Here is a 22,645-nt window from a genome sequence, read left to right as displayed (position 1 = left end):
TTCCTTTCCCCCCCTTCTCGCCCTACGGAATCCGCTTGATAGCTTGGACAAGCATAAAGTTTAGTTACTCATCGGCATCAAATCGAGGCTGGCTTGGAAATAGTCGAAGCAGTCGCCGGCGAGGCACAGGATGGGCTCCCAACCCAAGTCGTCAAATCCTGAGATGACAATGTGTGGCCGAGTTCCGGTTTGCTCTCTCATCAGCACAGCTGCAATGGCGGGGCTGCTGCAACCAACAACAATCTGGATGAACCCTGAATGTGGGGGTAGCCGCACCAGTGGAGCTGCGGCACAGCGCCCCGTGGGTTCCTGGTTGTTTCACACGATGGCGTCTCCTCTACGAACGGTCAATCTTCCGTTGTGCGCAGGGTAGCGAATCACCCGTAGAAAGGACGCACTGTATCCGCACCTTGATATGAAGCGTAGGACTTGCCTTAAACCGAACCAAGAGGCTCTTTGAGTGGGGCAGCCTCACAAACGCCGAACAACGACAGCAGCAGCAGCAGCAGCAGCAGCAACAGCAACAGCAACAGACAACGGTCCGACGGCATTCACACAAAAGCTCCCCCGTCTCCACGAGATAGCCAACCAGCCATCCACCAAACACACCCGCGCCAGGGAAAAAAGATGGGGAACCTCTGCAGCAGCGAGCGAGACCCGTTCTCGCAGCCCGGGCGACCACTCGGCACGACGCCGACCACGCCCGCCTCCGCCTCCGTCCCCGCCTCCGTCTCCATCCCCGCCTCCGCCAGATCGCCCCGGACGGTGGGCGGCCCACCAAGGACACTCGGCGGCGGTCCCGGTCCAACGTCCCCCGGCCGGGACGCCGACGACCCTAGGGTACGCGCCGCCGCCGCCGCCGAGGTACGCCCCTCTGCTTTAAAATTGACGACGACGACGACGACGACGACGACAACACCCAAAACCTTCCTCTCCCTCCCCCTTTTCCTCCCCCCCCCCCCGGGTTAATGACAGCCTGCAGTATTGTACCCGTTGTGTCGTGTCGTGTCGTGTCGTGTCGTGTCGTGTCGTGTCCTAACCTACATACACGCCCTCCTCCTCCTCCGCCGGTAGAGACGAGACTGACCTTCGCTTCTTCCCCAGGCACGCCTCCAGGAGAGCCAGAAACGCAAGGGCAAGCTCCAGGCCCAGCTGGACAAGCAGCGCCGCATGACGGACCCCAAGGTGCTTCAGGAGGCGAGCAAGACGGAGCGCGGCCAGCGGGCGCTCGATGAGAGCGTCGATGCACTGGCCCATTCATAGTTTGGCCCGAGGCTCATCGGCTTGGGGGGCGGCGGCGGGGCATTGCAGAGCTAGCCGCGCCGGTCGGCCGTGGAGTCGGCTAGAGAAGGAGAAGAAGAACAGGGGAGAGGAGACGGGTGTGCTTCATGAATGCGCCCATTTGTTTGACTTTGCCCATCTTCATTCGGGTTGAATTGGTTGGTTCTGAGGGAGAGGCGAAGGGGTTGGGCGGGGTTGGGGCGTTTTTGTTTCGGTTGATCTACCTCATCTTTATTTGTGTCAGGGTATCAGGGCATCGGATCCCCATTTGCCAGACTAGTAGCCAAGGAGCTAGGGAAAAAAACATTCGGGCACGCGAGAGGGACAGCAATCTTGGACGAGTTTAAACGCTCATTCTCCAAACGTCATTTAACCGTGAGCAAAGTGATAAAAATCCAGCCCCAGACAGGAAGCCCGTTACGAGCGCACATGTTATTACAATTCCTCCCCCGTAAAGAAACACCACACCAGTCTCGGGCCATCGCTCATGTGATGGTGTACCGCCCGCTCGCCGGCGCCCGACTCTCGGCGTCTGCTGCAGCAATCGTCGCCTCCCTAAGCAGACGGGTGAGCTCCGAAAGCGCCTTGCCCACCACCAGCTCCGTGTCGCCTTCGATGAGGATGTACAGCTTCGGGTCCCCTCCAGGCTGAGGCTCCTTGCCGGGCGGATAGTAGCTGCCCTTGGTCGTGATCGACGTGCCGGTGGCCTCGAGGATCTTGGCCACGTTGGTGCGATTGGTGACGGCCCACCGCGCCTTCTGCGGGAAGTCGTTGATCTCCAGCGTCGCGTGGAACGCTCCGGCGTCGGGGCCCTTGTTGTCAATCGGCTGCCCGGCCCGTAGCTGGCCTGCCCTCGCCAACCGCGCGTTGATCTCGCTGATGGCCGACGCCGCCTTGTCCAGGGCGCCGCCGCCCTTACCCGTGCCGACGGCGACGCCGCCCTTGACCGCCCCTTCGACGGCCGCCCCTTTGATCCCGCCAGCATCCGCCTTGGCAGCGTCGCGCGACACGATGGCCGACGCGGCCGCCTCGATGGCCGACTTGGCCTTGTCCCTCTTGGCCGCGTCCTCCGCCGTCTCCTCGTCCTTGAAGTCGTCTTCCTCGCCCTCGGCCTTGTGCGACTTGCGCTCACGCATGCGCGCCGCCTCCCGTTCCTTATCGAGCCTTTCGAGACCCTTGCCGCCGAAGCCGCTGGCGTCCTTGGCCTTTCCAGCCTTGACCTTCTCTCTCCACGACTTGCGCATCTCGTTGAGCTGCTCGGGCACCGGCTGCCCGCTCTGCTCGAGCGCCTTTGCGATGCCCGGCGCGCAGTTCTCCTGCTCGGGCGTGACGAACGTGACCGCCGTTCCCGTGTTGCCCGCTCGCCCGGTGCGGCCCGCCCGATGGACGTAGTCCTCGAGATGGTTCGGCGCGTCGTAGTTGATGACCAACTTCAGCTGCTTGACGTCGAGGCCGCGCGCCGCCACCGACGTCGCGATCATGATAGGACAGACACCCTTCTTGAAGTCCGAGATGGTCGAGTTACGATCTTCCTGGTCCTTGCCGCCGTGTATAGACATGCAACCGTAACCGCGCCGCAGGAGCTCGCGCAGGAGGTCGTCCGCCTTCTCTTGCCGCTCGACGAAGATCAGCGCGCGGACATCGTCGTCGTCCGCATACAGCTCGCCCAGGAGCTCGAGCAGACGGACGAACTTCTTATTTTCGTCCATGATCTCCACAACTTGGGTAATCTCGGGCGCCACGACGCTCCGCCCGCCGACCGTGATCTCGACAGGGTCGCGAAGCACCTTTTTGGTGAGTGCGTCGATGATCCTCGGCATTGTCGCGGAAAAAAGGATCGTCTGCCGGTCCGGACGGACGTTGTTGAAGATCTTCATCACCTGTGGTTCAAAGCCCATGTCGAACATGCGGTCGGCCTCGTCAAGCACGATATACGTCGCGCGCTTGAGGTTGGTGACACGACCCGAGTTCGCCGCAAGAAGATCGATCATTCGACCGGGTGTGGCAACAATAATCTCGGCACCACGCTTGAGCTCCGCAATCTGGTCCTTGATGGCGTTCCCCCCGTACGCAGCGACGGCGCGAAGTTTCAGCGCCTTGGCGAAGGGCTGCAAGTCCGTGTAGATCTGTGTGCACAGCTCTCTCGTGGGGGTCATGATCAAGCCGATGGGGCCATCATCGCCGCTTACCGGGTCTTGGTCCTTGATGTGGCGAAGCATGGGAAGCACAAAGGCCATCGTCTTGCCGGAGCCCGTCTTTGCGACGCCGATGACATCGCGGCCCGACATGATGACGGGCAACGCCTGCATCTGAATCGGCGTTGGCTTTTCGTACCCAAGCCCTTCGATGACATCCAGGATCGGCCGAGTGAGCCCGCACTGCGACCACTTCTGGACCGGTTTGGGTACGTTCTTCCCCGAGACCTTGATGCCGTCCAGCTCCATTCGCAACTCGGCCGCCTCCTCTTCCGTCATCTGACTCAGCTCCTGAGGCTCAACCCAGAAATTCTTTCGTATCGGGTTCAGCTCGATCTTGCTGTAGTCGATGGTTGGGATGTCCTTCCTCTTCTTCTTGGCCGCCATGGCAAGGATCGCAGCCGGATCGGCCTGGTCCGCCTCGTAGCCGAAGTCGTCGTCGCTGAAATACGCCTCTGGTTCAAAGCCCTTTCCTCCATTCTGCTCCTGCCGAGCCGGCTTTGAGCCAAGACCACCTGCGGAACCGGTTTGCTCAAGGTCAGCCATGAACGCGTCCAAGGGGTCAACATCTTCATCAACATCCATGCTCGGGGCCGGCGTGGCCTTTTCGTCCTTTGCCTCGCCGTTCGGTGCCCCGGAATCGACATCCATGACCATGCCCTCCTGCTGTATGCGCTCATCGCGCCTTTCCTGAAGCAGTCGATGAGCTTCCGCCATCTCCTCCTCGTTCCTGGCCATGCGGAGATCCAGATCTTCTGCATCTTCCTCTCCCTCGCCATCCGCCTCTGCCGTAGCGTCGGCCTGGTCAGGAACATAATCGGGTAGCTTGACCAGCTTGCGTTTGATGATCTCCTCGTCACCCATGTCGACTTTACGCTTCGCGGATGATTTCTGATTGTCAGCGGATTTGCCGAATCCGAACGCACTGACCGCCCTGTTTGCCGGCAGCAAGCCGGCACCCTTAGAGTCCGTCTCCTTCTTGACAAGAAGCGGCTTCGCGGCAGGCGCGGCCAGTTTCACATCGCCAAGCCGCGTTGGGGACTGGGGCCGCGCTGCTTTCGAATTCTTTGCGATCGCCTTAGGGTCGAATTTACCCGCATATGGCACGGGCGCCGCAGGTGACGCCGGGGCAGGAGTCGCCGAGTTGGCCGCCGGGCTGTGTGGACCTGGTGCACCGCTGGCTTTCTGGTCCATCTCCTCCAGGAGCATCCTCGTACTTCCAGCGGTAACGGCGGCTTCTTTGGCTTCCTTTTGGGCATGCTTTTCCTTCATGGCTTGGAGCTTGCGGAGTCGCTCAGCCTTCTTATCCGCCTCCGTCTGCGCTTGGGTCGGTGTAGACTTAGCTGGATGCGACTCCTGGACAGTGTTAGCGACATAACGAGCTTCCAGAGCACCGGGGTCCATGCGCACCTCGCTATCCCTGCCCGTGGCGCCATCCGCTCTGGGAGGACGAGAGCGTGGGCGGTCACCTCGCCGGGTGACGGAATCCGGTGACCCGTCACGACGGCTCCTACGGTCGCGGGAATCGTCCCTCCTGCCACGGTAGTCCCGGCTACCGTCTACGCCCCGCGGCCCTCGGCGATCCGGCGACCGTGCTCTGTCCGGACCTCGGTCGCGTGACCTCCTGCGGTCTCGGTTGGTTCCTCCATCGCGGCGGGAGCCTCGGTAGTAGTCATCATCTCGGCGGTCTATGGAACGATCTCTCCAGCGGTATGAATCGCGTTCCCGGCTGTCACGTCGTCCATGATCGCGGTACCGGCGCTGCAGAAGAGAAGTGTCAGGGAATCGGTCAGAAGGAGGACGATTTTTTTTTGGGGGGGGGGGGGAGGGGGTAGAGTGAGAAGATCGCTTACATCCGGACTGCGGGAGCGCCGACGGTAGTCGCGGTCACGACGGTCATCATCTTTCCGTCTGCGCGCAGCATAACTTCCTGCAGGAGATGGTGAGCGCGAGTCTCTGGGCCGAGCCATTTCTGGTTTCAGTGACGGTGGCTCAGCAGGAAGTCACTGATGGTGAGAGGTACTTTTGGCAGCGGTCGACACTGGTTAGTGCACTAGAGGGAGATCCCGCATGCTGTTGCGCAATGCGTTGGGGTGATGGAAATAATCTCCCGAGGCCTGAAGTCGGGGCGGCGAGGAGCAAGTCGTCAACGAACTTAGAGATGGAAAAGATGTGGAGCAGACAGATTCAGGCGACATTTCTGGCCGGTGAGCCATACAGTCTCGTATACAGTGTGACACATGATCGCACCGTTCTGTACGGATACTTGACGTACGGAGTACGTTACCGGTATTTCAAGCCTACTTGACAGTTGCTGTTTGTAACCAACCCGCCCTTCAGGTACCAACCTACCTTACTACAGTAGTTTCGTGCAGATATACGGATCACGTACGCCTACCTTCAGGTGTCGATGAATCACAGTGGCAGTATCAAGCGCAGTTTAAGTTGTCAGCAGCTCCTTGTTTCCTTCGAAGGGCATGTAGATGGCCAATCTTCCACGGCGCAATGTCGCATTTATACCAAACTGCTTCTCACCTAAGCTGGGAATGCTGCCTCACTCGTGCCTGTGTCAAGACGAGAGTTATGACAAAGGCTGTGTGGGTCTCGCGTAGAGAACTAACTCCCAGGTACGAAGCACCCTTTTAGGTCAGGTATAATCCGTACTCGGGTTTGTTTCAGAGGTAAAACCCTTTCCCAGGTTGCCAAGACCTTCTTAGCATACAGTATAGCCAGCCAACACCCCAGCCGACACTCCACACTATAGCCAGCACCCAGACGTACCGACTTACCGACTTATTCTAAGCATTCCAAACCACATTCAATCGCTATTTTAATTGTAGGCAAAGAGGGTCTATTTCACTAGCAGTTACATCGCTTTTCCTACTTGCAAGTCTGTCGCTGACGTCTTCCACGTAGCAGATACAACAGCTCTCCCCCAAAAAGTCCATCTTCCATATCGTCAACTACACCTATCTTAGCATCTGTAAGTAATTTAGCCTCCTGCTCGGCCCTCCATTTTTGACACCATTCGCGCTGTACAACGATACCCTAGATGTACGGCTGGGATCAATTTGCCATATAAATCACAGTACAAAGAAGATTATATGTGCACTTCGCACGTTGTCAGGTGCCTTGGCTTGTTGGCATACCTGAGGTTTTACCTCCGAAACCAACCTCCGCATATCGGTCGCAGTGTGGCGGGTATGCCCTTTATTGCAGTCGCCAACTCAATGCTCGACACATTGTGGAACGCTCGTTCCTGCTCAGCAAGTTAAGGTAATGGTGGGCACTGGCCTTCTTCCAGAGCTCGGGCACCTCGAGTTGTGGGGCCGTGCGCCCATGTTGTCAGGTGCAACCCTGGTCGAGCTCCAGTAAACCGGGAAGATTGGAATTGAGAAACGCGTGAGCACAACCTGCTGCTAAGCAGGTCTCGCAGAGCTCCCAGTTCTTGGCTGCAACTTGAAGCGACTGACCGCATCATACTGCCGTTCTTCTCCCAAACCTGCGCCACCACCGCATCCCGCCAGCGCGCCCTCAACTACAGACGCAGACCTCACCCGAACCGCCCAATTCCCACGGATTGTAGCAGCAGCCAACGCGAACCATCGTCATGTTGTCGGCAATTGGGCGCGCGGCCGCTCGGCATGCCTGCGTCGGCACCAACCTGCCAATTCGCGGCGCGAGCCGGCATACCGCGCAGCTTACTTCCCGGACCACGTTCGTCGTTCCGAGCGGCTCCCGCATCGCGGCACGGTTCGCAAGAGGTTTCGCCGCCGAAGCCGGGTCTACCAGGATGAAGACCGCGACCAAGGCGACAACCAAGACGTCCGCTGCTGCTAAGAAGTCCGCAAAGGCGGCCGCGAAGCCCAAGGCCACGGCCGAAAAGAAGAAGCCCGGTCCTCCGAAAAAGCCGCTGACGGACGAGGAAAAGACCAAGACCAAGATCAAGCAATTGAAGAAGACGGCACTCGCCGGCAAGGAACCGCACAAGCTTCCTATCACGCCATGGCTGGTCTATCTCAAAGAGAGGATGCAAGACGTGATGGGCCGGGACACGAAGCCCACATTCCTAGACGCTGTGCACGAGCTCTCGAGCGATTACAAGGCTCTGCCTGAGTCAGAGAAGGAGGTAAGACGAGGCGTCGGGAAGCTCTTGTCGGATGATCTGCCGCCATATAGTTACGAATCTGTCGACTGACACAAATGCCTGCCCGGAACAGAGACTCGCGGCCGAAGGCCGGAAGAATAAGGTCACCAACGACGTGAATTTCAGGAACTGGGTCGACAGCCACACGGCGCACGAGATCCGGGAGGCGAACCTGGCCCGCCAACTCCTCAGGCGAAAGTATTCGATCCAGGTTGGGCCTACTATTCGGGACCCTCGCTTCCCGAAGCCGGCCCTGAATGGTTATGCCGCTTACGTCAAGTCGCGTTACCATGCGCCCGAGTATGACGGAGTCAAGCCCAGTGAGAGGCTCGTTAGGATCGGCGAGGAATGGAAGACGTTGAGCCCGGAACAGCGCAAGGTATGCTCGGGAATCCCCTGCGGCTCTTGCACGTACTATGCCCGACGGTTACTAACTAAGCTTGATCTCGACAGCCCTTCAGCGATATTAGGGAAACAGACCTCCAGAGACACAAGAAGGAGATGGAGGCGTACCGGGAATCCGCGAAGCTCTGAAGACCTTCGGTTTCGTATCTGCGACGACGCGCTGCTTGGGGACCTGTACATTACGAATACCATTCCCGGAGGGTGTTGTGTCTTCCCGAAGGATTTGACCAGATTTGGAATGTTTATTGTTTGCCTCGGGAACCTTGCGCAACTGGTTGCGGATATTTACCGAGTTTCCCGTGTCCTGCACTTGTTGCAGTCTTGCTTGGCAGATGGCGACTACAAGCTGCGCAGAGTCAAAGAGCATGTGCAATGCTGCTCTCGACGCAATACCACACGCACATTAGGTAATGAGATTTTTTTCACGATACCTTAAGGGCTTCTTGCCTATCCTAACCAACGCCAGACATGTTTTCAAGACCAGTATAGCCAGCCGAGTGCTCTATGGGGGTATCAACGACTCGCAAACAACCAAACCAAAGCGCCAGGCAACGTTCCCCAACCCGAGGTCCAGTTAAAGGATACTCGGAAGAACATTCTTTTGGGAGGAAAAAAAAAGGGAAATAAAGAAAAAAGGGGAGAGGGAAGGGAAAGGGGGGGGGGGAGCGGGTGAAGGGGAGAAAGAAGACCGTGTGATGCATCAGTCCAACGAGCTGAATGCTCACACTGACGCTGGCCGCGGCCCCATGACGACCACCGCTTTCCCCTCTCCATCAACCCACGACGCGCCCGAGTACAGAACTCGACGCTTGCTCATGAGGTAGAGCACTAGGTACATGTGCCCGACGACGCAGCCCCAGCAGTACAGCCGGATCCGGGAGAACTCCCGATCCCTTCTGCAGGACGTGCCCCAGCCGGCGGCTCCCTTGCGTAGGTAGTCGGTGAGGAACCCCCAGGCGGACCGCTTGAGGTCCGGCTCCCAGGCCGAACAGTCGACGAGCCAGTACCCGCGCTCAAAGGGGCGGAGCTCGCGGATCTGCGATTCGGGTCTGAAGCGCTTCTCGAGGTCGAGCTCGCGGGCCAGGCTGGCCAGGACGTCGGTGACCATGTCCTCGGGGCGGAGCTCTCGGAGGCTGGTGATTGGCGGCGGAGAGAGGATTTCGAGAGTGTCATTCTGGCACTGGTTGAACATGACGCGGGCTTTTGCTCGCCGCGGGCCCATGTCGCTCGCGCTTCGGACCAGGGACTTGCCCGGCTCGGGGTCCCAGGACGTCCGCGGCCGCTTGGGCAGGGGCGGTTCGGACTCGGCCCGGAAGGACGAGGGTGGTTCGGCAGGCTGGCTTGGGTATGAGGAGGCGATTTCGCTCTCCTCCCTCTTGGCTGACGGCGAAGGTGTTGCGGTCCCCTGGCTTTCGTGCTGCCTCCCCGGTGACAGCGGGATTGCCGAGTCAGTTTCCTCACGCGACGCCTGGTGTTGGATGCTGGAATCTGACACAGAAGCCTGACTGGGACTTTCTTGCGGTTGGCTGGAGGCTGGGAGTGCTTGACCCTGTCTCCGTTGGGAGAGGGGCGAGGTGTCCATGGCAGAGGTGTAGTGGGACAGAATTCTGGTCGGCGTGCAGTACTGCGCAAACGCGCAGTCATTGTCAGGCATCGAGTCCTCAATGACGCTCGGAGGAGGCCTCCATGATGATGATGATGATGATGGTGATGATGATGATGATGATGATGATTGCGACTCTGGCACGTTCCCGACTCCTGGTTGCTGCAGCCGGGGGGAGCCGAGATTGTCCGTGGCACTCTGGAAGGATAACATCGGTGAACGGATGACCCCTTGACTCGATGTTCCTGGAGGCAGCACATCGCGGTTGGATTCCTGGCAATCTGCTGGCATGCCTAGCACGACCGATGTCCGTGCTGTTTCCTGGAAGTCGAGGTACGCTGTCGCGAAAGCACGGTACCTTTTGTCGTCGGTCACCCGGGCGGGCGCGGCGATGTGGACCAGGATCTCTGTGTCCGTGGTGTCCATGTTGACAAACCGCAACGGGAAAGGATAACGTCATGAGGCTGAGTAGGCGTATAGAATATAGGACGTAATATGATGTGAATATAAAAGTCAGAGTAGTGGCGAGCAATTTGGAGATGGGAAACGCAGCTTTGACACCGTTACCCAGCGGAAGAGCGGAAAGAGCCCGGAAGGAATGCACTGACAAGATCGCAGATCGGACCTCTGCCTGGGAGAAGGAGCAGAAACAGGGAGACCATTACGGCTGGCAGAAGCAGCCAGAAGCTGTTCAAACAGTCATCTGGCCCGACTGTACCGAGAATGCAACCTGGTTGTGTTTTACGCAGTAGTCCTTGAACAACTCAGTTGTGGGTCCAGTTCTTAGGTGACCTGACCAAACCCCTTGTACTTGAGCTGACCAAACCCCCTGTTAAGCGAGCTTAAGCGAGCTCGCTTAAGCTGACCTAACCAATATCCTAAAAAATAGAGAATTAATTCTAAATCAATTCTAAATTAATTTTATTATAAGTTATATAATCTTACCTAATATATAATTTACTAAGTTTTTAAAGCTTCATTTTAGAACTAATTTTAAATACTTTCTAAATTAAATTTAATTTAGTTCTAAAGCAATTCTAAATCGATTCTAAACTAGTTTTAAACTAGTTTTAAAAGGCTCTTTAAATATATCAATTTTAAAAGTAATAAAATCTAATAATTAATCTTTATAATTTTATTAAATCGATTTAGAATTCATTATAAAGTGTTTAATTATATTCTTTTAGAATTGTGGGGAGGGATAAAGTTGACCTGACCAGTCTAAAAAATTTGAAGTTTTGGTCTGGTCAGGTCAGCTTAAGCGAGCTCGCTTAATAGGGGGTTTGGTCAGCTCAAGTACAAGGGGTTTGGTCAGGTCACCTATATACACGTTGTGGGTCATACTATGGATCGTGGAGCTGCTTCCAGGCTCCCAAGCGGGCGAGGCGGTAAGGTGCCAAGACGGGACGCGGCCTCGATGATGGGGCAGCGCGGGTCCAAGACAAGGAAGGTACTCGGTATTTCTGGTGAGTAACGCGTAACAGCCAAACCTTACTCAGTGTAGCCTGCATTTTCCAGTGTTTGGACCTCGAAAAGCTCAATCGGCTTTTCGACCGAGACGCCCTCCCGTGCATACATTCGTACGTACTATGTAGTAGTACGAAGGTACACCCTCTCCTTTACTTGTACTCCCTGGAATACATACCTTCCTATCCCGGATCCATACAGAACACTAGGAATCGTTTCTGCCGGCCAATTCCGCCTAAACGCATACCCAGAAAGGAGGCGCCAAGAGGGAATCCGGGGGGAACCATCTCCAACCCATCCGCTCCTTCATCTTCTACCTTTTTTTCTTTAGCCAATTGATTCCCGAATCCACCTCGGAGCCGCTCGTGTTGCTTTCGTTGGAGCAGCATCAGCAGCAGGCATCATGGCATCCGAAAAGAAGCCAGCGCTCGGCTCCGTCATCGTCATTGGCGGCTGCGGCTTCCTTGGCCACCACGTCGTCCGCTTGTTGCTGCGCGACTACACCTGCTCCGTGTCCGTAATCGACCTGCGTTGCACGCGCAACCGGAGGCCCGACTCCGACGGCGTAGCATACTACGAAGCCGACATCACCGACGCCGACAAGCTTCAGACCATCTTTGCCAAAGTCAAGCCGGATGTTGTCATCCACACCGCGTCGCCCCCGGCGCAATCCAACGAGACCATCGTGTCGCGCGAGCTTTTCAAGAAGGTGAATGTGGACGGGACAGCGGCCGTCATCAAGGCGTGTCAGCAGACGGGCGTCAAGGCGCTGGTGTACACGAGCTCGGCCAGCGTCGTCAGCGACAACAAGAGCGATCTGATCAACGTCGACGAGCGGTGGCCGTTGGTTCGGGGCAGCAAGCAGACCGAATACTACTCGGAGACAAAGGTCCGGAACACAACCACGAACCCCCAAGCGACCAAGCTCCTGTCACTAACCCCGATGTGACTGTGTAGGCTGCTGCCGAAGAACTCGTCCTCGCGGCCAACCGGGCCCCGGACGCCCCCGAGCTGCTGACGTGCGCCATCCGGCCCTCCGGCATCATGGGCGAGGGCGACGCCCAACTCCTGCTCAACCTTCTGAAGGTCTACCAAGACGGCCGAACAAACGTGCAGGTCGGCGACAACGATAACCTCTTCGACTTTACCTACGTCGAGAACGTCGCCCACGGCCACCTCCTCGCCGCCCGCGCCCTCCTCCTGACCGCCGCGTCCAAGACGATCCCGCTGGACCACGAGAGGGTCGACGGCGAGGCCTTCTTCATCACCAACGACAGCCCCGTGTACTTCTGGGATTTCGCCCGCGCCGTCTGGGCCGCTGCCGGCTCTCCCCACGGGACGGAGCACGTGAAGGTCCTCCCACGCAGCGTCGGCCTAGTTCTGGGTTATCTCAGCGAGTGGTTCTTCTGGGCTATCGGCAAACCGGCCACCTTCAGCCGCCAGCGCGTCATCTACACCTGCATGACGCGGTACTATAACATCTCCAAGGCGAAGAGGAGGTTGGGCTATCAGCCGCTGGTGAGCTTGGAGGAGGGCATCAAGAGGTCGGTGAAGTGGACACTGGAGCAGCAGCAGACCGCCCAGAAGCTTAATTAGGAGGGTACGGGGATTGTAGACGCGCGATTCAAGAACAGAGGAAAGGATCCCTCGTAGGGACAATCTGGTACACCGGATCTGGAACGTTTGTACTCGCCAGCATTTGTAATGATGATGAGGGACGCACCATTATTTACATTTCATGTCTAATGTACGGAGGTTGGTTTAGAGAGAGTTGCAGTGCCATGCCAAGGTTGGGGGCACCTGACAACGTACGGAGTACACACCCGATCTTATCTTATACTGTCATTTGCATGCTATAAAGATCTACAGTACGGAGTAGTAATGGCAATCCAAGAAAGCAAGTTGAGGGTGGCGAAGGATTTCCATGTCAGAAGTCCAGAAACATGTCATCTTCTTTGACTCATGTGTACCTTGCTAGCAACCGGTCACCGACCAACTACATGCGTCAGCCGCTGCGACAACCTTGGATATGAACAACTCCTCCGTACAAGGGCGGGTGTGTCTCAGCCCTTCGTGCCTATACAGCTGCCCAGCGGAATGCTGAGGAGCTAGGGCTTCTCCTCGGCTCCTCCCACCGTTTGCCTCTATCAGTTCCTCCAAACACCATGGTCCGTCCACCCAGCTGCCCGAGCCTGATCGATGACGCTTCGTCCCACAACGAAGCCATCTTTGTGTCCCCGCTACTACCTGCATCACGCACCACCTGACAGGAAAGACACCGCAATTCATTTCCGAACATGAATACCAAGTATTGTCATGCAGCCACCGACGCTGCTCGCCTCTGACTGCCCCCGAATCAGGAAAGAAAAACAAATGTGAAAAGATCTTTTTTTTTCATGGCCCAAAAAAAAAGATTCGCAAAGTACTTGGCGTGAACCTGACGAAGGAGAACGCCGTGCAACCCATGCTGCATACTCGCTTGCTCGCTTTGCTTGCTATCAGTGCCTGCAAGTATCAAAAGAATACGCCGTCTGCGCCAAGCCTAGCCGTAGAAAAAAAAAAAGAAAAGAAAAAAAAAGGGGGGGGGGGAATGAAAGGGGCCAAGATAGGATGGGGGGTTGTCGGCCCAGCCATGTCAGGGAGAAGCCGCAGAATCGTCACCACCAGGACCACCTGTCTCCTAGACGGTGCCGGTTGTCAATCCGCTATTTTGTCTCCCCCATCCCGAGTTCCGCCAGTCTCTCTGCTGCTGCTGCTGCTGCTGCTGCTGTTGCTGCGGGGGCAGTTGCTGCCCACCATTGCGACCGTTTCCGTCCGGCGTTTGCCCAGCCTGATGATCAGGCTGGTTATATGGAGAATGCTGGGGCGGCGCAGCATCGTAGGGTCCTCCTCTCTTTGGAGGCGGCGTCCCCACGTGCATCTGGCCGTAGGGTTGCGTCGACTCCTGAACGTGCCGGACACTGCTTTCCTGCTGCCACTGCGATGGGTCGGTCTCCATCCGCCTCGGCGGGGGGCGTGTGGGATTTTCGTGTCGGCCGACAATTTCAGTCACTTCGGCATACTGCCGTGGGCCTAGCCCAAGCGCGGCTCGGTCCGAAAACTTTTTGAGAATGTCCTTAGTCGTGAGTTCCCCATTGGAGTTGAAAAGGGCTTGATCATTGAGGAGTTCGACGAGATCGTCAGGGACCTATAGAGTTGTCAGTAACGCGCGAAAGCGAGGAAGATGAGCGTGAAGTGAATGAATGTGTTCCGAGAGGAAACGACAAGGTAAATAAAGAAGCAGTCGACCAAAAGTGAACAGGAGGAAATCGAAAGGTTGGAGGCGAAGGATGGGGGTTGCTCACCAAACACATCTCTCCGATGTTTGTTATCAGCACCTCAACCGCTTCAATCGCATACATCGGGTCGCTGTCAAGGCTCGACGTCTTATTCTTGTCGAATAGTACGTTGGGGGCCATGACAGTGGCTAAGTTTTTGATGTCCATCTTGGACCCGGACTCGTCATCGACCTGATGGAACGATCCGACCCATTTGAGGAAGCAGAACAAAATTTCCAGGCAGTCCCGGTTCGGCTTTGGAAGCAGGCAGCAGGTTAGATGGAGGCAATGGCGCATCTTTTGCTCGTCCGGGATCTTTGCGGCCGTCAGCCACAGCCGGTAGAGCTTGTGCGTCATCAAGGGATCCGGTAGCTCTCGAAGATAGCGCTTCAGCAGGGCAGCCACCTGAACGACATTCGTCGAGCTGAAGTCCACCTGCTCTTCCTTGTCAAGCTTCTCCACGAGCTCGCCAAGCTTCTTAATATTGCCATTCTTCCGGAAGACACCCTCCACGGAGAGGTCCATCTGCTTCATGGACGAGATGATATCGTCGACAACGGCCGGGATCCGCAGAGTCCCGGGCCCCACACCGTCTGTAGACTCTGCGCCGTCTCGCTCGATGATGACCTCCAAGGGAACGCCAAAGACTCCTTTTTTCTTGACGTTTTTGCGGCCGTCATTCTTGAAGGCTTTGCCGATATTCTTCCAGAAGTTCGGCGGTTTCCTGCTCTCGATGAAGCTCAGAAGCTCCTCGAGTGTGAACTCGGACTCGACCATGGGGTGCATGGTCAAAACGGCAAGATGCCTCACAATGAAGTACTCCAGCCCCGAGAGTTCAGAGAAGTAGCGCCGATTGCGCACTGGGGGGGGCTGGTCTCCAGGGGCGCGAGCGCCCGTTCCTTTGCCATCCGAGAGGCTGCGCTGGTGACCATTACCACCCGCTGGTTCTCTGGCCCCATAGTGAGGCTCGGTCGCTGGCGAGCGATAATATTCCTGCCGTTGCGGAGGGTATGACCGTTGCTCCCGCGCTTGCTCAGCGGCGATGATCTTCGGGATGTCATCGAGCGTTATGGCATCCTGGTTGGGCAACATTACGTCCTCTTCGTCGGCCGGGCCTCGTTCCTCGACAATCTGAAAACCCTTGTTGAAACCGCCCTCGCCCTGGCCACCGCCGGCTGACCCGGGCCGCGCACTGCTGCTCTCGGGCCCATCCAGGATCCGAGACGTTCTAGCTTTCCTAAAACTCGACGACAGGTGCTTGTCCAGACGGGTGCTCTTCAACCTCTTGACATCATTGACGGCGCTTTCATAGGACGACTCTCGGTGATGCCTCTGGTACTGGCCGCCGTACGGTCCGGATCGACCTTCAGCGGAACCCGATCCATCTCCGTTCTGATTCTCGGAGTGAGGGGGGATCGCGCCGCTGACCCGAAGGATCTCTAGGAGCCTGGCGAGTGCAACCTGGAGCAAAAAGACGTACTGTTGCAACTTGGTGACATGTTGAAGCGGGGCGGCGTTAGGCGGCGAGTTGGGTTCGCAGGTGTTACAGAAGATCTTGGCGTCGTAAGGATTGAGGTGAGCGTCCTGCAGATTGCGACCGAGTTCCTTGCCACATCGCGAGCAATTGGCGCAGGCGAGATGCCATCTTCTGTCGTCAATCTTTGCGCATTCGTCCTCAATTGGCTTCCGGCACAACGCGCATTGGTCCGAATCATGGGCCGACAGCCTCGACGTGCCAGACGTCAGTTGCAATGTGGTCGTGGAGTTATCGTCGGCCTTGAGCGTCTCGAGGTCGTTGAGGTCGTCTAGAAACTGATACAGGCCATCGGAGTTATTGCGCTCCTTCTCTATGCGCAGCGCCCCTTGGAGGCAAATGCGGATGAGCAGCTTGAGGTAATGGGCAAGACCGGTGACCAGGGTCAGTAAGTCCTGGGTGACGCCAGGTTTGCGATTCGCCTTGTCCTGAGTCTTGGACAGGAGCGAGAAGAATGCAACAATCTTCTTGCAAAGGAGCTTGGCTTCACGACCGTAGGCGAGAGCTGTGCGACTCGATTAGCAATACAGTCCATTGAAACCGCAGCGAACATTTTACATACCGTTCATCGCGAGCCGGGCCATGGCTGCATCGAGCCTGTCCGCGGACCGGAAGAGAATGTCGACGTGGAAGATGAACCTTTTGGCGACCATGACGCCGTCGATGTAGGCGCCATTGCTCACATGGAGAAGCATATCCGATATGCAGGCGGCCGAGGACTCTTCAAATGTCGACAGGACGCTCCATATACGGTAGACTTTCTCTTCCATGCGCTCCTCCTCCTCGCGGACCAGCTCGCGGCCAGCAGGATCGTCCGAGATCGGGACAGCAGCCTCCTGTGGCGGGTTGAGGCGGACGTTCCAGAACTTGTGGATCATGTAGCACTCTGGGTGCCAGTGCTGGTTCTGCCCGTTCCGGAAGATCTCAACAAACTGCTTGAGAATGGAGGCCTGGCAGCCGTTGCAGCGCTGAGCGAACCGGGTAGAGTAGTGAAAGTGGCAGTACACCTGGCCATCGTGCTCGTAATAGCTGTCTTGGGCACCAAAGACGGTCGGGCACAGGGAGCAAGTGAAATGGTCGACGTGATACTTGCGATCGAGGGCGGTGATGTATGATCCCCGCAGTGCTCCGCCGCACTGATGGCACAACAAGCCGAGTCGACGGAAGTAGTCCGTCTCACAAAGCGGGTACTGCCCCATGCCGTTGTCGTCGTCGGCCGGGAAGAACTTGGAAGCTACGATTTGCCCGCAGTCCTGCGGAAACGTTAACGGAGAGACTCTCTGGATGCAGCCCACGGCGAACTCACGCGACACTTGAAGCAGTCCAAGTGAAACGTCCCATCGAGCGCACGCACGAACTGCCCTGTCAGCGGCTCGCCGCATTTCTTGCAGGTACGCACTTGGCCGCTGGCCGACCTGGAGCCCCGCGGCCTTGACCGATTCCTCTCCTCGCTGCGTCTCGACTCGGTGTCGGTGTTGTCGGCACTTAATGCGGGAGAGGCCGGCGGCCTCCCTCCTTGATTGCCATGGGCCCCGTTATGCCGGGGCAGAGCCGGCGCGAGGCTGGTAGGCTCTTGTTCCATCCGGTATGGAACATCAGGGCCGGGTTGATGATGGCCATGGCCCCAATCGGCACCCGGGCTGCCGCCGTAATCGTATCCTGCCATGGTAGACTGATCCTCAATCCACCCGCTTTTGTTTGGTCACGCCCACCATGTGGACTTATTGCTGTCGGAAATGCGGGCGTGGCTGGGAGGGCGAGGTAGCGTGCACGTCGAGCGGCTGCGGTAACAGTCAGAGCGCGGGCGAAAAGCGGGAATACCAGGCTTCAGCATCCAGCAGCTGTCGCGACCCGAGGCGGCGGCGTATCGATCGAAACTATCGCGAATGGAGAGCGCGGCGCAGTGCCGTTATTCTCGGCGGCTTTGGACAGGGAAATGTGCGGATGATGTAGACGTTGGTTGGGAGGCTGTGTACGGTGTGACCTGGGTGAGGAGGACCTGAGTGTGTGGGTGAGGCTGAGGGGACCCGACGGCGTTGAGGAACCGGCGGGCAGCGGTCGGTGCAGTCGAGTCTCGGCGTTGCACAGCGAACGTTGCGGGCCACGGGGTAGTCAGCTGCTGTGGCTGGGTTCTGGCTTTGTCTGGTTTCCGCCGATGGAAGAAAAAGATTGAAGAATGGCCCGGACGGAAATTAGATGCAGACGCTCTGGGATGGAGCTTGCGGACACCGATGCTCTGGAGTCGGTCGAAGGTGACAAGAGTTGGAGATGTTCAGGAGGTCGGGTTGTGCGATCCACCCACTGCCCGGGTCAGACAGCAGTGATCGACATGCCCCCGCTGCAGCGGAGTGTTAATTTCAGGCTCCGTGGTGACAGTTAGGTAGCGGGCAGCGGGGCCAAGAGAATGAACCTCCTGCAACTCGGTTCGGAGGGGGCGAGGGAGCTGGGACCAGGGCAGTGCCCAAAACAGTTGGGCCAAACCGGTAAGGCCAGGTAGCCCCAGAATCGGCAGCCTGAGCCCTGAGGCTCAGTGCGTGTATGTATGATTGTATGTATGATTGTATGTATGTATGTATGTACAAGTAAGGTATGTATAGGCTATAGCATGTGTGGGTATCTACTAGTAGTGTATAGTGCAGACCTGGTATGTAAAGCAGTAAGCCCAACTGGGAACAGACGAAACATGGAATGCCTAAGGCGGGTTAATTGCAAAGTCGGGCGGGGAGTCCAATCACGGTTGAGTTGTACTGAAAAGTCGGGCTTTTTCTTTTTTAACGTACTCAATCTGCTTACTTCCATCCATGCTTATTTTACGAAGTTCACCATCACTAGAGGATGGGGTCATGTCCCTCTTGGCTCGGTGCAACCCCCTATCTGTACTAATTACTGGCTAGAATTAGACCGGGCCCGAAAGGACATCGCCAACCGCTCAGGTTGGCATATACGGATGACTCTAGACACACCACTACTTGTAGTGTACTGCGTATGTACTGTACTGTACTGCATGTATGTCCGTCGCTGTGGACGGGGTAGGATTTCTTTGTGTAGGGCTCCCCTGTCATGAGGTGGTTGGGATTGAGGGGAGCAGGAAGCCAGGTATTCCGTACTGAGTATGGAGTAAATCCGTATGTACGGAATACACTCATCCGTATTCCATGTCAGAGTGTAAAGCGCTATACCCAAAATGATGTTAGCTCCGTACTGAGGAAGTTCGGCCCAGGTGTGATCCGTATTTTACGCGAGCTCCTAGATAGTGTAATCCGTACTGGTTGGGAATAGAGCTAGTAATTTACGGCTGATCTCGGTATCAAGCCAGCACACAATACCATCCGGGGAAAAAGGCGGTCCGTTGAAGAAACCAGGAACGTCTCAAGCCCATGGACCACCCGAAGAGGAAGAATTTCAAATGCGAGGTGTAGCCGCTCCGAACGACGGTGGCATGCCGCGCCCTTTCCAATCTCCTGTCCCATGACTTGAAAACGTACCTCCAGTAAAGCGTGAACACAGTCTTTCTGCTGCTATCGAACCGCCGCTTCAATCTTTTATATACAGTCCGTTACGAGACAGAGCTCTCGTTCCTCAATGCCCCAATACCAAAACCCCGTGGCTCGCTCCGCGCCAAATGGCAGTATCTGCAGTTCGAGATGTACATACGTACGTACACGGAGATACCTTGCGCACTTACCTCTGATTCCAATTCTCCAGAATTTTTCTCGTTTCGTTTTTCTTCTCTCCTTGATTCATTTTTTTTTTACCAAGTTACCAAGATTCCACAGTGTCAACTTTGGAAACCCAGCCCAGACTTCCACCCACCCACGTCTCCCAACTTCCGACGGCCATTTCGACGTGTTCTTTCCTGAAATTACCCAAGATGCGGCTTGCAGCTTGTGGCAGCTCGCATCAGGTCTCCCTTGTAGAAGGCTCAACCAGCTTCTTTAACCTACGCTCGATGGCATCTCTCCCACTGAAAGCATCCCATATCCGATACGGTGCGTCGTCGATAACCACCCAGTCCACCAGGTTTGCTGTGAGATGACTGAGATCGCGTTGCTACGTCGCGTTAGCCAAAGCTAGTGGGTGGGCTGCGTGATCACAAACTTTTTCCTCCCAGCTCCTGTCCTTCTTCATTTGTTGGCCTGAACTGATCAACACGAGTGGCGTTTCTCTGTTTTGGATGGCCCGGCTCGATACCACATCTCTCTTCGTGAGTGATTCGGCCACGAGACTCTCTTGGAGCTTGGCGAAGATGGTCGTCCCTGACTGATATGAAGAACGGCCCCAGACTCGATCGGCAGACCGTCTACCCCCGAGAAGAGCACCCAGGAGGCGGTCGATTCCACAGGGTGAAATGACGCCTCGGATCCAGAGGGAAAACCCGCGCCCAGGGGTCCCGACTCGCGAGAGTAAATCCTCGTGAAAGGGGTCGATCATCAGGATGCCGCGAACGTCGTCGCCATGGCGCGAGCTAAAGACACGCGAGTACAAGGAGCCAATCCCAGCACTCGCGAGAACCCAGCTATGATAGGTCGGTGGCTTCTCAGCATTCTGACTCGGGATTCAGACCAATGGGTGATGGTCGTTAACTTACGGGCCCTCTTCTCCGGCTCGAAGTAATGCCTCACTCAGGGCGTCCGAGGCGATGCTGGCAGAGAAAGGCGACGGCGCAGCATCGCTCTATTTCTTGCTTGTCAGTATACAACTATACGATGGCGCTTTGAAAGGCAACGCAAGCCATCAACATACCCACGCCATGCCTGGACGGTCGGCGAAGCAGAACCGGCTGATCGACCCGTTCTTGACTGCGTTCTCGGCCAATTGCCACAAACCACGCTCTACCGGATCCTCACCACCTTCGAGGAGGACCGTCGTCGTCTTAGCCCCAGCCGCGTCGGTCTTGTTGCCGCGGCAATACACATGGATCTGGTACCGGTCATTGTCGACCCAATATCGCTTGCCGGGTGGTGCCAGGCCGGAGTCGATCGCGCGCAGCGTCAGGGTCAGCGTCATGAGCACCACGACGCATGCCAGGACGGCCAGCAGGACGGTCGAGAGCGTGACCTCCAGCCACTCCGTCACCGTGCGCCTGCTCTCCGGGCGGCCGGTCAGGCGTTCTTCCTCCTCGGCCTTGCCCCACTGCACCGTGCGGTCGACGGTGACGAACCACAGCGCCATGAGCGCCGCCCAGAGGACGCTGGCTACCCCGACCCAGATCTCGGCGTGCCGCAGCCCTGGAACCGCCAGGATCAGGGTGGCGTCGACGAGAAGCACGGCCGCGTTGACGATGCTGAGGATCCTCGCCAGCTTGCTGGGCACCGAGAAGAACAGCAGCGAGACGATCAGGGTGAGAAGCGCAAACGAGGCGTAGCTGAAGGAGAAGAAGGGCGAGCCCCGGACATGGAGGCCGGGCGGCGTGATGAAGATTGTCACCACCATCAGGACCCACCAGGCGAAGGCGACGCAGGCCAGCGCGACCGTGATCCAGCGGACGAGACGGACGGTCCAGAGATTGTACGGCGACACGGCAGGGTCGTCGGGGGAGAGGTAGGGGGTGCTATCGACGCGATTCGGCAGGAGGCGTGTGTGCTCGTCCGGCCGGACGTCCTCGGAGGACGCCCGACCCGGACTCGACCCCGGGTCGGCCTCCTCCCCAGTCCGGTTCCAGAACTTTTTCATGGCTATAGGTATCCCAGGCAGGATGACGTTAAGCGCAAGTGCTGCGTATGTATGTCCGAGCCGTGTTTCTCAAGGCACTGAGCCCCCAGATAACGATAAGTTGGTTTGGTGTTCGTCGGGTGGATTGATCGTTGTTTCGACAGGGATAAAAAGGGAAGTAGTAAAAATGACAGAGGCAATGTTCACTAGCCTTCTCGTGGCCCTTAACCCTGATGACGCGCCCATGACAAGGTTTTAATAACTTCTCGGTTTGGCTGTACGGTTTAGCAGTAACGACTTCGAAGATTTGCCCCAATTAGTGCACTGCGCAGGGTATCAGCAGGCCACTGAAGTCGCCATCCAAGACGTCATCGCTCGGCCAGTTGAATGCCATTCTCGAGAACGCTGCGGTTCGTGCGTCCTTACTCTCCCGCTTTGCCGCCTTCCCCAACGTTCAGTCAGCTCTTTTGCGAGGTTCGGCCCGGTGGCGGGCGAGATGGTGTCCGTTCCCGATTCCCCGTCTTTACGAGACGTGCTTTCCTCTTGAGAACGATTCATCAAAACACTTTATTTGGTCATGAGGATCAAATGGATGCCAAAGCGAAGGAAAGGACAACCACGATCCAACGTCAAATTGTAATTACAGAGTAATCGCTCGGGAAATCTCCGCACGCTCAAGCTCTCGAACACAAATCGGACTTGTCGATGTCGGAACCTGACGGTCCACATAGCTGCGCATTGGGTGGAAATAACAGGCTGAAACAGAGAAAAAGAAGTCAGAGACATGGAGCCGTATTAGATTATAATGGCCCGACAAAAACAACGAGTGTATACCGCTCCTTTGAAAGTACAGATTGTAACAAGGAGAGGAGGAGGCATAGCCCATTCGTCACAAGAATCCGGATCCTACCAAGAATCGAGATCTAGGGTTTGAGATTCTCGGCCCAGATCGACGGAGTACGGGATAGTTATGTGTTATAATATCGAGATTGAGTAAGGGACTTGAATCTGGCATGGGTCGGCCGGAAAAACAAGTGATGGGAG

The 22,645-nt window shown here is 56.8% G+C and overlaps 7 protein-coding genes across 7 annotated transcripts; 3 read left to right on the top strand and 4 right to left on the bottom strand.

Moving 5' to 3' along the window:
- Positions 1-351: 351 nt before the first annotated feature.
- Positions 352-1,618, top strand: P884DRAFT_291023 (uncharacterized protein). Its single transcript, XM_069444086.1, has 2 exons — positions 352-864; positions 1,105-1,618. Exons 1-2 carry the CDS (start codon positions 628-630, stop codon positions 1,261-1,263), a joined length of 396 nt encoding a protein of 131 aa, XP_069298717.1. The 5' UTR covers positions 352-627; the 3' UTR covers positions 1,264-1,618.
- Position 1,619: 1 nt separating this feature from the next.
- On the bottom strand, positions 1,620-5,604 carry P884DRAFT_220814 (uncharacterized protein). The gene is made up of 3 exons (XM_069439472.1): positions 5,330-5,604; positions 4,887-5,237; positions 1,620-4,832 (listed from the first exon to the last, which is right to left on the bottom strand). Exons 1-3 carry the CDS (start codon positions 5,444-5,446, stop codon positions 1,767-1,769), a joined length of 3,534 nt encoding a protein of 1,177 aa, XP_069298716.1. The 5' UTR covers positions 5,447-5,604; the 3' UTR covers positions 1,620-1,766.
- A 1,482-nt stretch (positions 5,605-7,086) lies between these two features.
- P884DRAFT_276449 (uncharacterized protein) lies at positions 7,087-8,157 on the top strand (the record flags this gene model as incomplete). The annotated part of the gene is made up of 3 exons (XM_069442958.1): positions 7,087-7,605; positions 7,697-8,002; positions 8,077-8,157. 3 exons carry the CDS (start codon positions 7,087-7,089, stop codon positions 8,155-8,157), a joined length of 906 nt encoding a protein of 301 aa, XP_069298715.1.
- A 591-nt stretch (positions 8,158-8,748) lies between these two features.
- P884DRAFT_257693 (uncharacterized protein) lies at positions 8,749-10,284 on the bottom strand (the record flags this gene model as incomplete). Its single annotated transcript, XM_069441171.1, has 1 exon — positions 8,749-10,284. The coding sequence occupies exon 1, from the start codon at positions 10,055-10,057 to the stop codon at positions 8,750-8,752; it is 1,308 nt and encodes a 435-aa protein (XP_069298714.1). The 5' UTR covers positions 10,058-10,284.
- A 906-nt stretch (positions 10,285-11,190) lies between these two features.
- On the top strand, positions 11,191-13,015 carry P884DRAFT_240386 (sterol-4-alpha-carboxylate 3-dehydrogenase like protein). The gene is made up of 2 exons (XM_069440176.1): positions 11,191-11,987; positions 12,056-13,015. The coding sequence occupies exons 1-2, from the start codon at positions 11,502-11,504 to the stop codon at positions 12,692-12,694; spliced, it is 1,125 nt and encodes a 374-aa protein (XP_069298713.1). The 5' UTR covers positions 11,191-11,501; the 3' UTR covers positions 12,695-13,015.
- A 763-nt stretch (positions 13,016-13,778) lies between these two features.
- On the bottom strand, positions 13,779-17,615 carry P884DRAFT_268537 (uncharacterized protein; the record flags this gene model as incomplete). Its single annotated transcript, XM_069442206.1, has 4 exons — positions 13,779-14,285; positions 14,443-16,454; positions 16,512-17,202; positions 17,256-17,615. The coding sequence occupies 4 exons, from the start codon at positions 17,613-17,615 to the stop codon at positions 13,779-13,781; spliced, it is 3,570 nt and encodes a 1,189-aa protein (XP_069298712.1).
- Positions 17,616-19,395: 1,780 nt separating this feature from the next.
- Positions 19,396-21,622, bottom strand: P884DRAFT_220800 (uncharacterized protein; the record flags this gene model as incomplete). Its single annotated transcript, XM_069439471.1, has 4 exons — positions 19,396-19,999; positions 20,048-20,465; positions 20,538-20,623; positions 20,693-21,622. The coding sequence occupies 4 exons, from the start codon at positions 21,620-21,622 to the stop codon at positions 19,850-19,852; spliced, it is 1,584 nt and encodes a 527-aa protein (XP_069298711.1). The 3' UTR covers positions 19,396-19,849.
- Between the last annotated feature and the right edge of the window lie 1,023 nt (positions 21,623-22,645).

The sequence above is a fragment of the Thermothelomyces heterothallicus genome (assembly GCF_042370625.1).
Source record: "Thermothelomyces heterothallicus CBS 202.75 unplaced genomic scaffold P884_scaffold_7, whole genome shotgun sequence".
NCBI classification, from domain to species: domain Eukaryota; kingdom Fungi; phylum Ascomycota; class Sordariomycetes; order Sordariales; family Chaetomiaceae; genus Thermothelomyces; species Thermothelomyces heterothallicus.
The sequence above is the reverse complement of the archived record's forward strand: the minus strand, read 5'-3'. Positions and strand labels throughout refer to the sequence as shown.

Coding starts and splice junctions, on each gene's coding strand:
- P884DRAFT_291023 (XM_069444086.1), top strand. CDS start 628: ATGGGGAACCTCTGCAGCAGCGAGCGAGACCCGTTCTCGCAGCCCGGG. Junction 865..1,104: donor GCGCCGCCGCCGCCGCCGAG/GTACGCCCCTCT, acceptor CTTCTTCCCCAG/GCACGCCTCCAGGAGAGCCA.
- P884DRAFT_220814 (XM_069439472.1), bottom strand. CDS start 5,446: ATGGCTCGGCCCAGAGACTCGCGCTCACCATCTCCTGCAGGAAGTTAT. Junction 5,238..5,329: donor GGCGCTCCCGCAGTCCGGAT/GTAAGCGATCTT, acceptor TCTCTTCTGCAG/CGCCGGTACCGCGATCATGG. Junction 4,833..4,886: donor CCACGGGCAGGGATAGCGAG/GTGCGCATGGAC, acceptor AACACTGTCCAG/GAGTCGCATCCAGCTAAGTC.
- P884DRAFT_240386 (XM_069440176.1), top strand. CDS start 11,502: ATGGCATCCGAAAAGAAGCCAGCGCTCGGCTCCGTCATCGTCATTGGC. Junction 11,988..12,055: donor AATACTACTCGGAGACAAAG/GTCCGGAACACA, acceptor GTGACTGTGTAG/GCTGCTGCCGAAGAACTCGT.